This window comes from Amblyomma americanum, chromosome 5, assembly GCF_052857255.1.
Source record: "Amblyomma americanum isolate KBUSLIRL-KWMA chromosome 5, ASM5285725v1, whole genome shotgun sequence".
Classification (NCBI taxonomy): domain Eukaryota; kingdom Metazoa; phylum Arthropoda; class Arachnida; order Ixodida; family Ixodidae; genus Amblyomma; species Amblyomma americanum.
The window spans coordinates 198883996-198901243 of NC_135501.1; the positions used below are offsets into that span (position 1 = coordinate 198883996).

The 17248-nt window shown below is 46.0% G+C and overlaps 1 protein-coding gene across 1 annotated transcript; it reads right to left on the minus strand.

Annotated features, from left to right (window-relative positions):
• Positions 1 to 730: 730 nt before the first annotated feature.
• Positions 731 to 17011, minus strand: LOC144135482 (uncharacterized). Its single transcript, XM_077668137.1, has 8 exons — positions 16702 to 17011; positions 12398 to 12611; positions 9111 to 9252; positions 7949 to 8070; positions 6751 to 6868; positions 4687 to 4860; positions 3204 to 3362; positions 731 to 962 (listed from the first exon to the last, which is right to left on the minus strand). The coding sequence occupies exons 1-8, from the start codon at positions 16928 to 16930 to the stop codon at positions 807 to 809; spliced, it is 1314 nt and encodes a 437-aa protein (XP_077524263.1). The 5' UTR covers positions 16931 to 17011; the 3' UTR covers positions 731 to 806.
• Between the last annotated feature and the right edge of the window lie 237 nt (positions 17012 to 17248).

Below are 17248 nucleotides of genomic sequence, written 5' to 3' on the forward strand. Positions count from 1 at the left end.
TAAGAACTCTGCTTCATGCTCTGGTTGGCTGGGTGACCTGATCATGCACGACCTCGAAATTGGATCATCGATGACCTCGCAGTCGATGGTGCCTAAGGAATTGCGCACAGGAATATAGGCGTACTGGTTACCATTTGTAATCGGACTTGCAGCGCACGAGAACCATTGTCGTTTGAGTGTAGAGTTTGCCTTTAAAGCATGTACCTTGTCTCTGCCAGCCCGCACTTCCATGCGCATTGCTTGGACTCCCACCAAGCGCCTTTGCTACAGTATGGCGCTTGGGTGTCAAAACGAAACAGTGTAAAAGTTCTAACATCTTGCGACTGTCAAGAAGAAACATAAGAAAAGCCACCAGCCGTTGTGCGGCGAACTGTTGTACGGTTAGCCGCGACCAATGCCAATGCACCTCTTCCGATTTTTTGTCGTCTTACACTACCAGCTGCTGGAAACGGTAGCTCACAGTGAAGTGTAGAATTCGCAACGAAAAATCATAGAACATAAAGAGATACAGGTTGCAAAACTCGTTTAATAATTAAGGTGCCTAATGCAAGACTGGCACCGATGTCTACTTCAAAATCAAACAAGGCATGTTGTGGGTCCAACCGCAATTTTTACGACGACGCCATCTTCACTCAAAACGCCTCAGTCAAAACGTCTTCAAAACGTCTTGAAAACGCCTGTGGTCACAGAGGTACTCTGTAAGCAGGAAGAAGTCTTTGCAGGCTTTTTTTTTACTGATGACAAATACATTGGTAGCAACACAGCCCAACTGCGCCGATTGAGCGGGGCAGTATACCGTTGGCTGCTCAGCAGGAAAAAACGTCGGGGCCGGCGTGCTTGTACGACTCGCACAGGGTCTTCAGCAGGTCAGGGGTGCAGCTGGGGCTGTGCAGGTGCACGTCGAACAGCAGCCACGCGGTGCGACTTCGGAATTGGATTCCATCGGAGGCCAAATCAAAGAGCTGCGCGAGAGCACGAGGTTAGTCGCGGGGCTCCTTTCGTTGAGCTCTGTGCTATACTTTGTGCTTGTACTACACTTTGTACTATACTATATTATACTACACTATGCCATACCATACTATACTACACTACACTACATTACACTATAGCATACCATACCATACCATACACTACTCTACACTATAGCATACCATACCATACTATACTACACTACACTACACTATAGCATACCATATACCATACTATACTATACTATGCCATACTACACTACACTACACTATAGCATACCATACCATACTATAGTATACTATACTATGCCATACCATACCATACCACACTATATTATACTATACTATACTATACTATACTGTACTATACTATGCCATACCATACCATACCATACCATACTATACTACACTACACTACACTATAGCATACCATACCATACTATACTATACTATACTATACTATACTATACTATACTATACTATACTATACTATACTATACTATACTATACATGGAGCTCCAGACAGCGGGCACTCTCAAGTCATTTCAGCCACCCCAATGATCACAGTAAAGACAGCATGCGACTGAAATGCGCCGCCTAGGAGATTTACTTGGAACTTGTGTACTTCGGTTCTCTGCACACGTCTGCACGTTTGTGGTGAGCGTCCAAATAAATAAACAAATAAATATTTATTGGCTTTGTAACGCTTGCGTACGGCCCAGTGTAATGCCGCACCTCTTCTTCGTACTGTGTATGAATAAGTTACAATATGTGCATGGCAAAAAAAAAAGGCAGTAGCCTGAATCAAAGGCCGCCACGAGCGGAAGTCTGAATGACCTCTCGAATTCAGAAGTTTGGTGCCTCTTCGAAGCACCCATATTGCGCCACTTTGCACAACGCAACGGAAAGGACGGTGTCAAATTGTTCATCACTTTTGGAATTAACAAATTTCATAGCCGCTCCATGATATGTGCCACTTCGAGCAAATGCACAGCTTTCAATACAGCTAGCACAATTCCGCGCATATATGAACACACGCGACAAACACCAACACACGGCCGCAGCAGAGGAAATTTCTGCACTTTTGCACTCGATTTGGCCGCTGCACAGAGAGCACTAGTGTCGGGCTACACTCGTGCCACAAGGACCGGCGCTGCACTGGCACTGCACTGTTGTGAACTACAGTGCAGAAAGTGCAGCCAAATCGAGGAGAGCGTACAAAACACGTTAGCTCGGGGACAGCTGGGCAGTCACCTTCATTGAACTTTATATCGAACGAGAGAAGGCTGGCCCTCATTAATAAAGTTGTTCTCGTAAAAACAAATTTTAGAATTTAAAAAATTATTTCATATTTTTAAAGTTGCGTGTTAAATTTTTGTGAAATTGAAATGTAAACAACTATTTAATTTAGCAACAAGAAAAAACAAGTTTAAGAGTTCAACTCGGGTAATAATAATAATAATATTAATAATAACTGGTTTTGGGGGAAAGGAAATGGCACAGTATCTGTCTCATATATCGTTGGTCACCTGAACCACTCCGTAAGGGAAGGGATAAAGGAGGGAGTGAAAGAAGAAAGAGGTGCCGTAGTGGAGGGCTCCGGAATAATAATTGCGACCACCTGGGGATCTTTAACATGCACTGACATCGCACAGCACACGGGCGCCTTAGCGTTTCTTCTCCATAAAAACGCAGCCGCCGCGGTCGGGTTCGAACCCGGGTTCAACTCGGTTATAAATTTCATTTCGTAATAAATGCAGATCTTAAATATAAGTTTAATTTTAGCAATTTAATTGAAGTTCAAGTACAGAATAAATATTTATATGCTCATTTAAGCTTAAATTCAGGTCATCGTAATTTAGATACTTATGTTTTTATATTTTGAGCTCATGTACATAAATTCAACTCGGGTAAAAATTTCATTTCGTAATAAATGCAGATCTATTTTTCAAATTTGCAATTGATGTACATGAGCTCAAAATATAAAAATATAATTATCTAAGTTACGATGATCTGAATTTAAGCTTAAATGAGCATATAAATATTTATTCTGTACTTGAACTTCAATTAAATTGCTAAAATTAAATTTCTATTTAAAATAAATATAAATTTCAACATGTACATAGCCGAAGTGCCCCCTTATTGTTACTAATATATCTTCGAAGACGGTTGAGGCAGGCACGTATTAACTGCTTTCGCAGTAATAACAATGAACCCGTTTTTCACTGCACTCACCAGAGCGTTGAATCCCAGGGCAGTTTCCGACAAGAATACGTTCTTCCGGTCATTTGGTGTCAGATAGCCGCCGACGGCTTGGGTGCTCTTAACTCTTCCAACAAAAACGTCAATAGTTGGCGCCGCCTCCACGGCCTGAGGTGGTCCATGCCGGCAAATCTGAAACAAAATAGCCTCGAACGCATTAGCTACGCATGTACATTCTTTGTCAAAAGTATACAGCCCAAGGGGTCTGCCTCTGATCCCTGCAGCGCCTCTCCTCTTGCATACTCAGGGGCCCTAATCTAACGAAGGCGGGAGGAAATGGCAGCTCCGATACACATCAACCCATCGGATGTTCTTAAGGTCAAAGGTCATAGGTCAAAGTTCAACTAAAGGTCATGGGTCAAGGTCAGAGGTCTAGCGTTCGACACCATAACTGTACCACTTGTTGTCATACACGGCTAACGGGTTTGGGCTTTAGTCCTGGATCATCCCTAGCTTAGGACTGTCAAATTGTACTAAGAACCCCGCTCCACAGCTTGGAAGCAAATTCCTTGGGCTGCATATTTTTGACAAACACTGTACGTCCAAAGCAAGTGATCGCTGGCGTCATTCCCTTTCCTAGCTAATCAATTGGCATCTTTCAGTTTAGGCCTAATTTTCAGACATATCTAAGTCGGGCACATGTACAGCCTTTGCCAAAAGTAACCAGGTGCAGTATCAAATGGGAAAAAATTTGAGAAGCATTGTTCACATCTACTTTTTTATTGCTGTGCTCCCGCTTGGTACAACCCCCCCCCCCCCCAACGAATAAGCTCCCTAGATGCTTAGTTAAAGATTAGGCACGAGTACTGAGTGCTTTTTTTCTCCTAATCCTCTGTTATTGCTGAAGCACTTGCTCCAAGCGATTACAAAACAGGTTGCGCACATAACAGGATAAAAGCCGCTACTCTAACACTATAAACGTTAATACACCGATATTGGCGTAAAAAAGGTAGTAAGCTGTCCTGTACGCACACCCCTTTATAAAAGGGAGTGCACAAGAGGACAGCTTACTCCCTTTTTAACCCTTTCTCTTCAAGAGCGAAAGCTTTGCATCAAGAACCCGACCACTTTCGTATTCCAGCCAGTGTGTTGAAGAAATACAGGACTGCACTTTTGTAGCGAGAGCTACATTACGCTAACATTTCGAGCCTTGAGCGAGGCGGCGCCTCCACATGGTCACGTGGTTGGTCACGTGGTGCGGAGCAGCCGCCGGCGGCGCCGCGCGTTGGCAAAACCTTGTGTGCGGGGGGGGGGGGGGGGATGGAGAGGGGAGGGGGAGAGAGTGAATCACGTCCAGGGACGAAGATGAAGAAGGAACGTCCAGCGAAACGTAGCGGCGAAAGACTGACTTCGCAATTCGACTGAGCGAGTTCCACTCGGCCAGCTGCAGCTATCGCGTCACTCCCTGGTTTAACCGGAGTTAAACAACAGCCATTTTTTGATGCGTGCATCTTACCACGTCCATGCTGGTGATGTTGCTCTGCACACATTGGGCGTAGGGGATGGACGCCACATCGGGCGCGTCACTGCTGAGCTGGTAGACGATCGCCCCCAGCTGGTAAGAGAGGCCTGCTATGGCGAGCGAGCTGTTGTACCTGGCTCCCGTCCGCGCCACCACCGTCAGGTCTCTCTGCGTTGAATCGCTTCCCCTCAGAACGATTGAATCACTTCCCCTCAGCACGCTTTCAAGCAACGAACTGCTGCAGTCGTGCAGATTTTTGCGCAAGATTATTTCAGTGAGCTTCGCATCACGGTTAAAGGCTGCACAAAATTGAAATAGTCCCTCAAGCGCAGAAAGTGCGCAAACGTGAAAACCGTTTAGCTGACCGCAAGCTTAAAGACTCTATTAGGACCAGTTGTGTTGCCCTGTATTATACAGTGCTTCACTGTAATAGAAAAGTCGTAACTTCCACTGTAAACGCAGCTTTTGTCAAGGCAGATGATGGCTAAAGATTAAATATTTTAACAGGCAAACTACGGTAAAGTAAACTGTGGTGCCTCGACAAACATTTAGTGCATGGGTCTCAGCAGCTTGGTTATACCGCTATTCACTTCAAAACAGAGTTCACGGAGTGCATTCTGTGCATTAAAGTAAAAATTCTATTCTCTTGCTAGTAAGCGCTCCTGCAGCGCGGTCTTCTTTGGCCTCGGGTATTTCAGGCTGTTGATTCCATTAAGAATGGGTACCGGCTTCCCCGCTCTCCTCCTGTTGCCCTACTGCTCCGCGCGTACGCGCTTCTTTTTTTTTATTTTGCAGTAAGAGCTGCGCAGATGTTACCTTCGCTGTATGCTAACGAGTTACGTGTCACATGAGGAAAATCGCATCATTTGGCTGTGGGGTGAGCGAGCAAAAAAGAAAGCAAAAAAAGTTGCCTCTTTTCACTATTTTTATCAAATCAAACCAAATCAAATTCATTTATTACCTATTAACTCTTTTACAGCCCTAATGTGTCTCTGATTTGGTCATAAGTATACATAGACGTTATATATGTGGTGATGCCATGCTGGACGACTGTCTGACCATGCCCTCTCCTAACCGGGTGCGCTGCGTAGCTCTAGAGCCAGGGGACTGAATACCCGAGAGTCGTTTTTTTTTTTGTTTCTGGAGGTCGTGATGTTTCCTTCTGAGGCACTTTTAATGCAGCTGCACTTTTTAAACGGTCAGCTCAGTGCCGGGAGGCATATGAGGACGCACACTGAACGACGCAACCCAAATCACGGGAAAAAAATATATTCCAACATTCAGCAGTTAAAAGCACACAGCTACATAAGAGCAGAACAAAGGGAAAAAAGTACGAGCATTCTACCAAGCATGGATTAATCCGTGGAAGCGAGATCTCCTAGACAAAGACATAAAAGTCAGTAACAGCAGCAACTCCTTCTCTGAACTGCGAAAGCAATCAGTTTATGAGCAGTTATGGCACATTCGATGCTGCAGTTAAATGTGTTGGTGTTCAACGTTCTGATCAGGGGCGTTCTGGAATATTGCTTCAGTGAAGCTTCGCCACAGTTCTTTACAGCTTTGCGCCAGTAGGACTCGAACGAACACGGTCTCTGCCTTCCTTTGGTGGCATTGTTGGCATGAAGGTTAAACTGCAGATTGGGTGGACTCGAAGTGCACTGCACACGCTTGTTCGATGACCTGCCAAGGTCGTCGAACATCGAAGGTCATCGAAGGTAATTGCTTTGCACTAAGGCCTCTAGGGACGTCAGGATATTGTATAGAAAGGAACTTAAACTGCAGATTGGGTGGACTCAGTGCACTGAACACGCTTGTTCGATGACCTTCCAAGGTCGTCGAACATCGAAGGTCATCTAAGGTCATAGCTTTGCACTAAGGCCTCAGCAGTGTTACCGTTTCCGTTTCTGTTGTTTTGAGCTAGAGTATGTTACTGCATGAAGCTATCCAGCCACTGCATATGTGGGATCGCTTGAATTTGGGACATTCAACTAGACAGTTAGGAAGCAGTTCAAGCGGAAATATGTTTTCAGCGTCCGGAAGTAATGCTGCCAAACGTACCACACTTGGGAACCTGGGGTTCCGCGATTTGAAGGACACAGGAGGCGCTGCGATGCAGTCGGCCCCACTCTGCAGCCTGCCCGAGGAGGAGATCGCGATGACGATGTCCGCCAGTGGCCTGAGGTAAAACAAAAAAGGAAACAATGTACTCAACAGCGTATCTCCTTGTATTCAAAGAAAACCCAATGCGCTAACCAAGAACCTGGGCGAAACTGCTGCACAAATGCCTACCCCTCGAAAACGGGTTGGAGTCTCTCTATTCTATCGAGAAATCTCTCACTGAAACAAAAAAAAATAAGAATATATTTTTATTTTTGATGTCCATCAAAAGGAAATTGGTAGCATAATTATCCTGAAAGAAAATTGATTAGATACTAGAAGAAAACATAACCACATACCACCGGTCGTACTGAAAGCATGCCTTCGCATGCTGCGCACAGTACAGTAGTGTATGCATCCATGCGAAGGCTGGAACAAGTGTATTCTCGCGTTCTGAAGCCGTGTTACGCAATACTCTTCTATTCCCTCGGTTAAAACTTCCAGAATATCTTCGTGCGGTAGTGAACAGTAGAAATCCTGGATTTCCACTGAGTACCCGCTCACTGATGAAGGCCTGTTGACCTGAAGGTAATTGAACATCTCGGAAGACTTTCTTACCAGGAATGGGTTGTCTGTGAATGGTATATATTGCGCAAGCAAATATATACCATTTCTGTTGGTAGTCGTCACTGCTTGTGTTTGTCTATTTTTTCATTGTGCTGTCGTCGTTCTTTGTAGCTATGGACCAACTAGCTCGAATCATCACTCTGCAACACTTCATGAACATTATACGTGGTTGATAAAGCAAGCATCTCAATCATCTCAAGGCGATGATGAAGCTGCTCCTAGCATTCATCATGCGCTCGAAGCAATGCCCCAGCTGCTTCTTATTTGCTGCTTGCCTTTTTTTTTTCGGAGCTTTACATCTAGACGCTCAAAGGAGTGTCGCGGGACCTCAAGGCAGCGCTTTAATCGGGGGTAATTTTTCGTTAGTAAAGAATCGGTGATCTGTGACTGAAAAGTGTTAATATGTCAAACTAGAAACACAGATCGTTGTTTAATGGGCACGGAGAAATCGCTGAGATGCCCAGCTAACTGCTCCCCCTGGATTACCTCACGTAACCGCTGTCGCCCAGCCTACCATATGCGCTCGACTTACACGGCCAGCACATTGGTGAGAGCCCTAATAAGGTTCACTCCATTTTGGACGCTGTAATCGTGGAGGCCGACTGCCAAAACTGTCTTTCGGGTTTGATCGCCGCCCTGGAGAGTTTTCATTGCCTGAAAGAAGGAAAACAACATCGTGATTTTGGATACGGTAGCATTATTTGCAACAGCTTTGCTGAGACACCGTTAGTGGTCGAGACCATTGTCCATCCCAAAGACGACAGCTAATTCTATTTTTAGCATTCCATATTTAGCCCCATCAGTGCCGAGCCAATCCAGAAGAACTTGATGAAGTTGGTAGCAAAATTAGGTGGTTTTCAGGTCCAATAGGTGTTCATTCGCGGGAGAAAAAAATTTACTGAGTAATTTATATTTTGAAGAAAATATATGTTTTACAGTCACTTTATTCAAACTCTTGCCGCGGATCATGACTTCGCTACTTCTAGGGATCTGCAATCGCACACACAAAAAAAAGTGGAGGACTGTTGACGTACACGAAGAGACCAGCGTCGAAAAAAAGTATTAAAGACATCTCAGTTGGGTTCTGGTAATGGCTGGAGGTAGCCGCATTTCGCGAGTAGGCTGTTTATGTTTAAAGCACAGGAATTATTTCATATGGGCAAACTTCGTGTATTTATAGTTACAGCTGTTGCAAGGGCGAGGGAGAGAGTCACGCTTACCTATAAGTCACCATGAAGGGCAAGAGGTGCGGAACACAATTTACCCATTGTTAAATAAAAGAAAAGAGCCTGTGAACGCACAGCGTCCACGTTTAACGCGTTAGGAAAAATTAGCTGTGGTTTAAACTTTGGTTAACCCTGGCGAAAAGCGAAAGCTTCCTTTGCAGGGCTACGCTCACAAACACCACAAACACCGCCGAATGGGTTTCTATAAAGCGTCGCTGAAATGCCCGATGGGGCAGTTGCGAGCTGCCACGGTGGGCAGATTGCGATGACGTCATTAGGTCACATGACCTGCCACGTGACACCACGGGACATATGTCACGTGACTGCACTGACGCTGCCCTCTTGAAAACCTAGCGTACTGAAGCTTTCGCTTCAAAAGCACGTACGATGCATTCCGGCGAACAGCGCCGATTCAAAGTTTTCGAAAGCACTTCGGAACTGCTGCATGCGCACCAGAGCAACACTCACATAAATAATCTGTAGTAGATTTGGTAACTCTTGCCTCGCGTTTCTGACAAAGGCGTTCAGTAAGGCGTAGTGTCTGATGTTGTTCTGTTGCAGCGAGGCCAGGCTTCCACTGGCATCTTGTATGCTCTGCACGGAAGTTCGTCTGAAGCAAGATGACAAGAATCATAATGACGACTCTGCCGGCTATGGTACCAGGAGCTCAACTGTTAAGATAAAGCTTTCGTTAACCTTCCAAAGTAGTACTGCCTGCTCTGAAGTCAAAGGACCAGGGTGAGTTTGAGAAAAGGATATTGAGTTTGAAGCTTGTCCTGCATAAAACACATATTGCTAATTGTTACTGCAACGTACAGAAGATAAAAAGAATACTTTGAGGGCACGTAATTACCATTACAGTGCGATAGCATATTAACTTCGTTGCGAGCTGCAATGCACTACCTCATATACCATAGAAGTGGCAAGAAGTATTTACCCTATCCACTTTGCCACCTGCCATGGCTGGCTGGCTGGCTGGCTGGCTGCCATGCCTGGCAGGTGGCATGACACAGCAGACTGGGAAGATGGCTCTACGTGGGAAATTGTGACAACGGTCGTGGGCGCCGGGACATGGTTCTTAACATTATCCTGCTAACGAACAGGGGAGAAAATCGATGGGTGTCACTCTTCCAGAACACAATCTCCAGCACTATTTAACTATTTATTACTCCACAACATACATAACGGGAATATGCTCACTGAATTGAGGGGCCAAATTCAGACATTCGGCGCTAAAGAAACCCTTCCCAAACACTCAATCCAACACTGTGCACTGCTAGTGTTTGGTTTCGTTATAATTGGGCCGACCCAAATCACCATCTGCACTAAGACCCCTCATCCGCAGATTGTTGCCACGCCACACATTGGAATTTTAGGTTGGATTAGGTTGGGTTAGGATGGGTTATGTTAGGTTAGGTTAGGTTAGGTTAGGTTAGGTTTGGTTAGGTTAGGTGCCAGTAAACCACAGCTTTGTGCAGCTCTTCCCGCAGTTTCTGGCGCGTTACAAACATTGTCATAGCGTTGTGCTGTCTAACTGCTAGCCGTTGGCCTCAGTATGGGTGGCGCGTCTCACTCTCAACCTCTTGGCCGCAGCCGTTGTTCTTTCGTCACTATGCTGCATGCATACATTTATGGCGTACTGATGCTCAGCTTCCTCGGCTTCCTTCGCCCGTTTCGGCGGCATAACAGATTCCTATCGACTGCGGCTTCCTACTCTGTTCTGACTGCAGACACATGCGCGTGTTTTGAGAAACGCACCTCCAATTCCCCTCGTAACCACAGATGTCAAGGTTGATGAAGGCCGACACAGACACAAATGGAGCAGGCGAATTAGAAGTGAAGCGAGCGGAAGCCAAAGACATTGCACGACCAGCCCCTGAAGCTCAGACGAAGGGTCGTCGTCTAAACTTTACTACTGCGCGGTTTAAGCCCCTCAGCTTCCACTCAACGTTTACACAAGGCCTAATGCGAGTGTCGTGGCAGACGTATAACCGCAACCGATATCACAAAACTTTACCTCCCGGAAGAGATCACTTCGCATCAGCGTCCTCCGCGGCCAAGATATGCAATCGGCATCGCTACAGACGTAAGGGTGCGGTGAAATTTTTGCCTTGGGGTAAGCTGAGTCATTGAGTATACATGCGGCTCCGTTTTGACAGGCAGCTTGTGCTAGAAAGTTTTGCACTTCTTCATTAGGGCTGAAGGGTAGAACGAAAGCTAGTAGAAAAAGCACAGCAGCTGCTACGTGCGCCTTACTAACCTTGTCTTCTGAGAAATAATTTGGGACATCGCATGCAGCGCCAATCAGAATGTAGTGATTCGCCGACATGTTCAGCTCATCTTCTTGGAAGGGCATAAGAAGCCCTCGCCACAGCAGCCATATCAGCCCTGACTGGCAAGAGAAATCTAAGCATAGTTCCCGGGAGTTCGCAGCAATTTTACTGCTACGCTTTCTTTTTCATTGCTTATATAAGCAAGTTATTTAGAGAGCTGAGGTTGTTGTAGCGTTGGTTTACTGGACAGCGCGTCTCGCTTCAGGCCGACAATACGTCGATTGTATTCGCACCACGACCACGCTAGGTATGTCTTTTTTAAGCCATTTTTCTTTCTCGACCCCCATGTTGCTCATTTTGAAAAAAAAAACAGTTGCATCTTAAAGAATGGTTTGCAGCATAAATAGCGGTTAATCCCCTCTAAATTGAGCCTCGAATAAGAATAATGGTTATGGCAAGTAGGCTCGCCCGTAAAATGAATACCACTTCATCCATTCTTCATCCGTTTCCGCTTGGAGCAGGGGTGGCCAAACTGCGGCTTGAGAGCGGCATGCAGGTCCAAGAGTGGCTTGCGACTCTCTCTCATCTGTATCCCCCTCTCCGATTTCTGCCTCTAAGGACAGCTTCCGTTATCTTCCATAAGAGCTGCTTATGGGGCAGATGTTGCGAAGCCCTAAATTGAGCGGCGAGTGCCGAGGTGAAGCGAGGCCTAAGCGAACGCCTTTCAGCGGATCACGTCAGCGTGCGCGTATGATGGCCTGATCCAACGGGGCTGACAAAGAAAGGTGGAGTGTGTAATTCAGCAAACGTAAAAGCACTGACGAAATCTTTATGAAGCCACAGAGACAGTCAAAGTAAAGCGGAGTGTATAGGCAGCAAATGTATAAAGCATACAAGCATTAGAGATCCATAAAACCAAGAAAAAATAAAGCGAAATTAATTGGCGCACTTATTAACCTTGTCTTCTGAGAAAATAATTTGGACCCGCCGCGGTGGCTACTGATCCGGAGTTCCCCGGTTCGATCCCGACCGCGGCGGCCGCGTTTCGATGGAGGCAAAACGCTAAGGCGCCCGTGTGCTGTGCGATGTCAGTGCACGTTAAAGATCCCCAGGTGGTCGAAATTATTCCGGAGCCCTGCACTACGGCACCTCTCTCTCTCTTCCTTTCTTCTTTCACTCCCTCCTATATCCCTTCCCTTACGGCGCGGTTCAGGTGTCCAAAGATATATGAGACAGATACTGCGCCATTTCATTTCCCCAAAAAACCAATTATTATTATTATTATTATTATTATTATTATTATTATTATTATTATTATTATTATTATTATTATTATTATTATTATTCACGTAGTTAATCTCATCAGACCACCTGAGCAGTTGCCGAATTTTTTACCCACTTCGTTCAGCCTGTGTGTTGTCCACCATGCAAGTGCACCTAAAACATCTCGGAGCACACGTCATCACCAGTCGCCTCACTCACCCGTAGTCGAAGGCAACTCCGGGCTTAACTCTGCTGTAGCTCCTGGCCACTTGCTGAAACATCTGCCAGCTGGCCTCCACTCTGCTGGCCTGCAGAGTCTGGCCCGAGACGACCACCTCGGTGTAGAAGAGGTAGTCGCAGTACCTGTCTGGCGGGTACATGGACTGCGCCACAGCAGAGTGCCCCACGGTGCAGACGAGCTCTTTGACGGGGCCTGCGCCGAGCACGTGGAGGGCGTTGAGATTGCGTTGCGTCAAAATGCACGCCGCGCCAACGATTTGGTCATTTGTGACTCACAACCGAATCTGTTAAAGGTGCGCTAAAGGGGAATCTGAGCTCTTTTTACCGGTGGAACTCGATCTACACGTTCCGAGCATTCATAGAAACTCCGAATTATTCTCCTTTGTGGCCGATTTCCCTAATTCAAATCGGATTAAACTTCCCGACTCCCGCTTTTTTTTTTCTTGAACTCAACGCGGTAGGTAGGAGGAGTCCACCAACGCGTCAGCCATGGTCCCGCGGCGGCTTGCGCTATGCAATCGGCTCGGCGGAGTGATACGTACAACAAAGAGTCCACGTGTATTTTTATTTCCGTGGGCCTAATTTGCGGCTACATTGTCTGTGACTGAAACTGTTAATTCAGAGAAACCTGAAAAAAAAAATAAAATCGAAAGCGAAGCCGCCACTGGACTGGCTGAAAGGAACTCACGCGTTGGTCAACTACGCCTACTTACCGCGTTGAGTTCAAAAAAAAAAAAAAAGCGGGAGCCGGGATGTTTAATCCGATTTAAATCAGAGAAATCGGTCGCATAGGACAATAATTTGAAGTTTCTAAGAATGCTCAGAAAGTATAGATCGAGTTCCCGCGGTAATCAGGCGAGTGCAGATTCCTCTTTAGTGCACGTTTAAAGCAAGCAAGTCCTTGCGAACCGCACCTGGCAGGGCAAATGTCATTGCACACGAGGCGGCCAAAGCTTGGTCCCGGTACTACAGGTGGTGATCAGTAGGCTCTCAGGATACGGATGTCTCAAGAGAAAACACGTTAGGGGCCAAATTATGGCGCTGAATATCCCCAATAAAATATTTTGCTCAGTTATTATGGAGTGGCCACAAAGACGAGTCCCGGCCGCGGAGGCCGCATCTCCGTGAAAGCGAATCGTTAAGAAAAATGCCAATGTGCTGCAAGATTCAGTGCGAATTTAAATAGCTCAGATGATCGAAATTAATCCGGAAACCCCACTACGGCGACTTCCCTTTTCCCTCTTCAAGGCAAGGATTGGGTCTACACACCGACTGTGTTGTATTGAGCAGTTTCTTACGTGGCTATAGCATTTTGGTTTAGTTTACGGGGGTTTAACGTCCCAAAGCGAGTCAAGCTATCAGGGACGCCATTAATATAATGATATTCTCTGCGTCTGCCAACGAAGACGCCTGCCAAAGCGCACACCTCAGCGACAGCGTCGCGTTTTATCCACCGTGGTTAGACCGGTGAAGACTGGTTCAATAGACTGGTTTAATAGTGTGGTAGATGCTTTGCTAGCAAAGCTCCCAAAGCACACAGGGGGCGTGTTGCGTCATCCGGAAGAAACAATAAGAATGCATTAAAAGCATTGCTTTTTTTTTTTTGCAATGACTCTCGCAGTGCCACTGGTTCCGGCAATGGGGTTCAAACTCTACGCCTGCAACTGATGTCACGCAAACGTCTTCCTACGCATTGCCACGTCCGACGAAAATTTCATGGTGCCATCTTTGTCACTAGATAGGCAAATATGCTCATTAAAATATTCTTATCTAATAAGGGTGGGGCAACGAGGACCAGAATTATCAATTCCGGAAAAAATTTTTCTCCTGCAATCTAGAATGCGCGAGGCAATTTTGGCTTTTCGCCTGCGTCGAAATTCTGTGGCCATGGATAAGACTGCACACTTGAACTTGTGTTCTTTCGTGAAATATCGTAATGTTCCACCAGAGCGATAAAACTTTGAGGAGGCTGATGGCTCACAGCGACCTATAATCAGAGTGAGGAACCTTATGTAGAAGATACAAGGACACCTCAGTTATGAGGGAGTTGTAAGCGAAGCGAAATTCTCCATTTGTGACAGCGCTGGTGTCAGTTTCAGCACCAACACTAGGAATAATCATTTCAACTGCAAGACGTATGTTGTTTAGAAGTTAACACGCGGCTTCAGAGCAAGCAGGGCAGGCTTTTTGTTTTTTTGCAACGATGTCACGCGTATCGTGCGATGGTACGCGTAAGCCGCTTTTCACAGTTGACCAAAACCACTCCGCGGCAATTTGTTTAGGTTCTAATGATCGTGTAGGCTGAGTAGTCTGCGTATCTTCCACGCCACGTATCAGCCAAAAACTGTCTTTTACCTTGGAAAAAACATTGGAGGAGTCCTATAATGTGTTTCGTGCTTGCGAAGTGCCATCGGTTCGGATGCGAATTTAAATAGCACTATAATTTTCAACCTAAGCAACTTAAGAACAACAAAATTCTGAGGCTCCGAGAGCGATACGCAGGTGGTCTTCCACATTGCCCACAAAACTTCGCCGCCATGCGCATGCGAAATATTGCGTCACCAGACACGATAAAACCAGCCGAAAAATTTTGCCGCGGTTGCGGCAATATTTTTGACAGCTGCCTGCTGTAAGAGCAGCAGGTACCTGTATCCAGAATATTTTGCTCCGTTTTGTTGGCGCTGAAGCATTCTGGGAAGTTGTTTTCTCCGGTTCGCTGCGGCGCACGCGAGCATATGGGCATTCACGCTTCTCAATAAAAAAAAAAAAAAACGTCTTGTGGCGCATGGGTAAGCCAAACCAAACTCTTTGATAATGACAACCCCCTGGTCGACGGAAATTGTATGTTTTGGTTTCCCGCCAGTGGGTCTTGTGAAAGCAACGGGACCGCGATACCGTCACGCACACACAAGTGCTCTGAAAAATAGTTTTAACGCGCGACTATATATGCTAAACGGAACCTAAACTACACACCGAAGCTGGGAGGCAGAGGGCGCTCCCTGCGGACTTTGTAGAGACAGAGTTACCATGCAATAAGGTTGGAGATAAAAGGAACCAATTTTCCACGCCGATCCAGCTTGGAAGCGTCGAAAACCGCTACAAATTGAGATACTAAGCGCAAAATAGCCAGTGGGATTTATGGAGGTTTGGTACGTTCCCTTGTAAGAAAATTTTACTTCGTAAAAACGAGATTTCCAACGCATAAGATTCTACGGCAGCTTTCATGGGGAATGATTGGCACGTCATGATATCCATTATATCAACATTCACTTTATCGTTATCGCGAGGTTCGACTTTATTGCTCGAACTCGAAACATTTCTTGCGAGAGTTCTTGTATATTGCCGTCTTTTAGCTACTCCAACAGCGGTGCTGTAAATTTTTGCCGCCATAACTGTTCTTGTTGACCCTCTCCGAGGGCATGCCCATCTCTCGTGCACGGGGAAAAAAAGAAAGCCTTTCTTCTCTCTTTCTACGCGGAAACTAAGTGAAGTTTTCTGTTCAAGATTTTGCCCATTTACTGTCTGCGCGCTTTTTTCTTTGTTTTGATCCTCATGGCTTCAGTATGAATTATCATCATCATCAGCCTGACTGCACCCACTGCAGGGCAAAGGCCTCTCCCATGTCTCTCCAATTAACCCTGGTCTTTGGCAGTATAAAAACATTAAGAGATCACCGCGACAATCCGCATTGCGAGAATGCGAAAGCACTGACGCCTCCTCGGCACTCGTTGTCTGTCTCTGCGTCACTAGTCGCCTCTCTTCACATTTACTCTGATTACACCCCATTCGCGTCAATCACACTCTGTTTTTCAGATTTGGAGCCAATGCTGCTTTTCCCGTCCCCTCCACTATATCCCCGTCCAGCTTATTCGACCGCCCAACGACTTTTGCTTCTAATTAATTAACTAATTATTCTAGGTCAATCAAACTTTTTCTTCGAATAATTATCACTCATCAAACACATTTCAAGCCATTTCGAAGTTTACTTCCAATCCTTCCCCTATTTTCCCACTATTTTGCCGTCCATGATTGTTTTCTCGTCCACTCACTATATCGACGTCCGCGCTATTTCGGCGCTTTTTCGACATCTTTGGCTCTAATTAACTAATCATCCTATCGACATAATCTTTTGCGCATCATCCTCACATCATCCTCTATCGATTACAACCATTCATTTCATCCTAACTCTTCTAAGAACGCGACAACTCCTGCAGACACGTTTTGATGGCACGACCTCGCCGACATAGCCAAGTAATGCTTTCGCATTAGTCGTTGGGCCTTACCTGTGGATGGTGGTGTGGCTCTTGCCGTAGTGGTAGGCCGCGTGGTAGTAGTACTGGTAGTAGTACTGGTAGTAGTACTGGTAGTAGTCCGCGTAGTAGTCCGCGTAGTGGTCCGCGTAGTAGTCCGCGTAGTAGTGCTGGTGGTAGTTGGTCGGGTTGTTGTCGTTGTTGTTGTAGTGCTCGCGGTAGTGGTAGTCGTTCTTCGTGTAGTTGTGCTTGTAGTTGTCATTGTCGTAGTCCTCGGAGTAGTCGTCGTCGGGGTAGTCGTCGCTCGAGTACTGCGGGTAGTCGTGAGGCGGGTCGCCGTCGTCGGGGTAGTCGTTCGGCGGGTCGTCGTTTCTTGGGTTTGCGTCAGAGTTATGACGGGCGTCAGCGTTTCTGACGTTGTTTCTGACGAATTTAAACAGAACGACACAACAAAGTTAGCATAAGAAAATCTGCTCCTCTTGATACGTTACGAAGTATCAAACTCAAAGAAAGTGTCGTGCTCAGCACGTGTGTCTAAAACTACACTACAAGCTCCTCCTCTAAAAAATTTCGCAAGAGA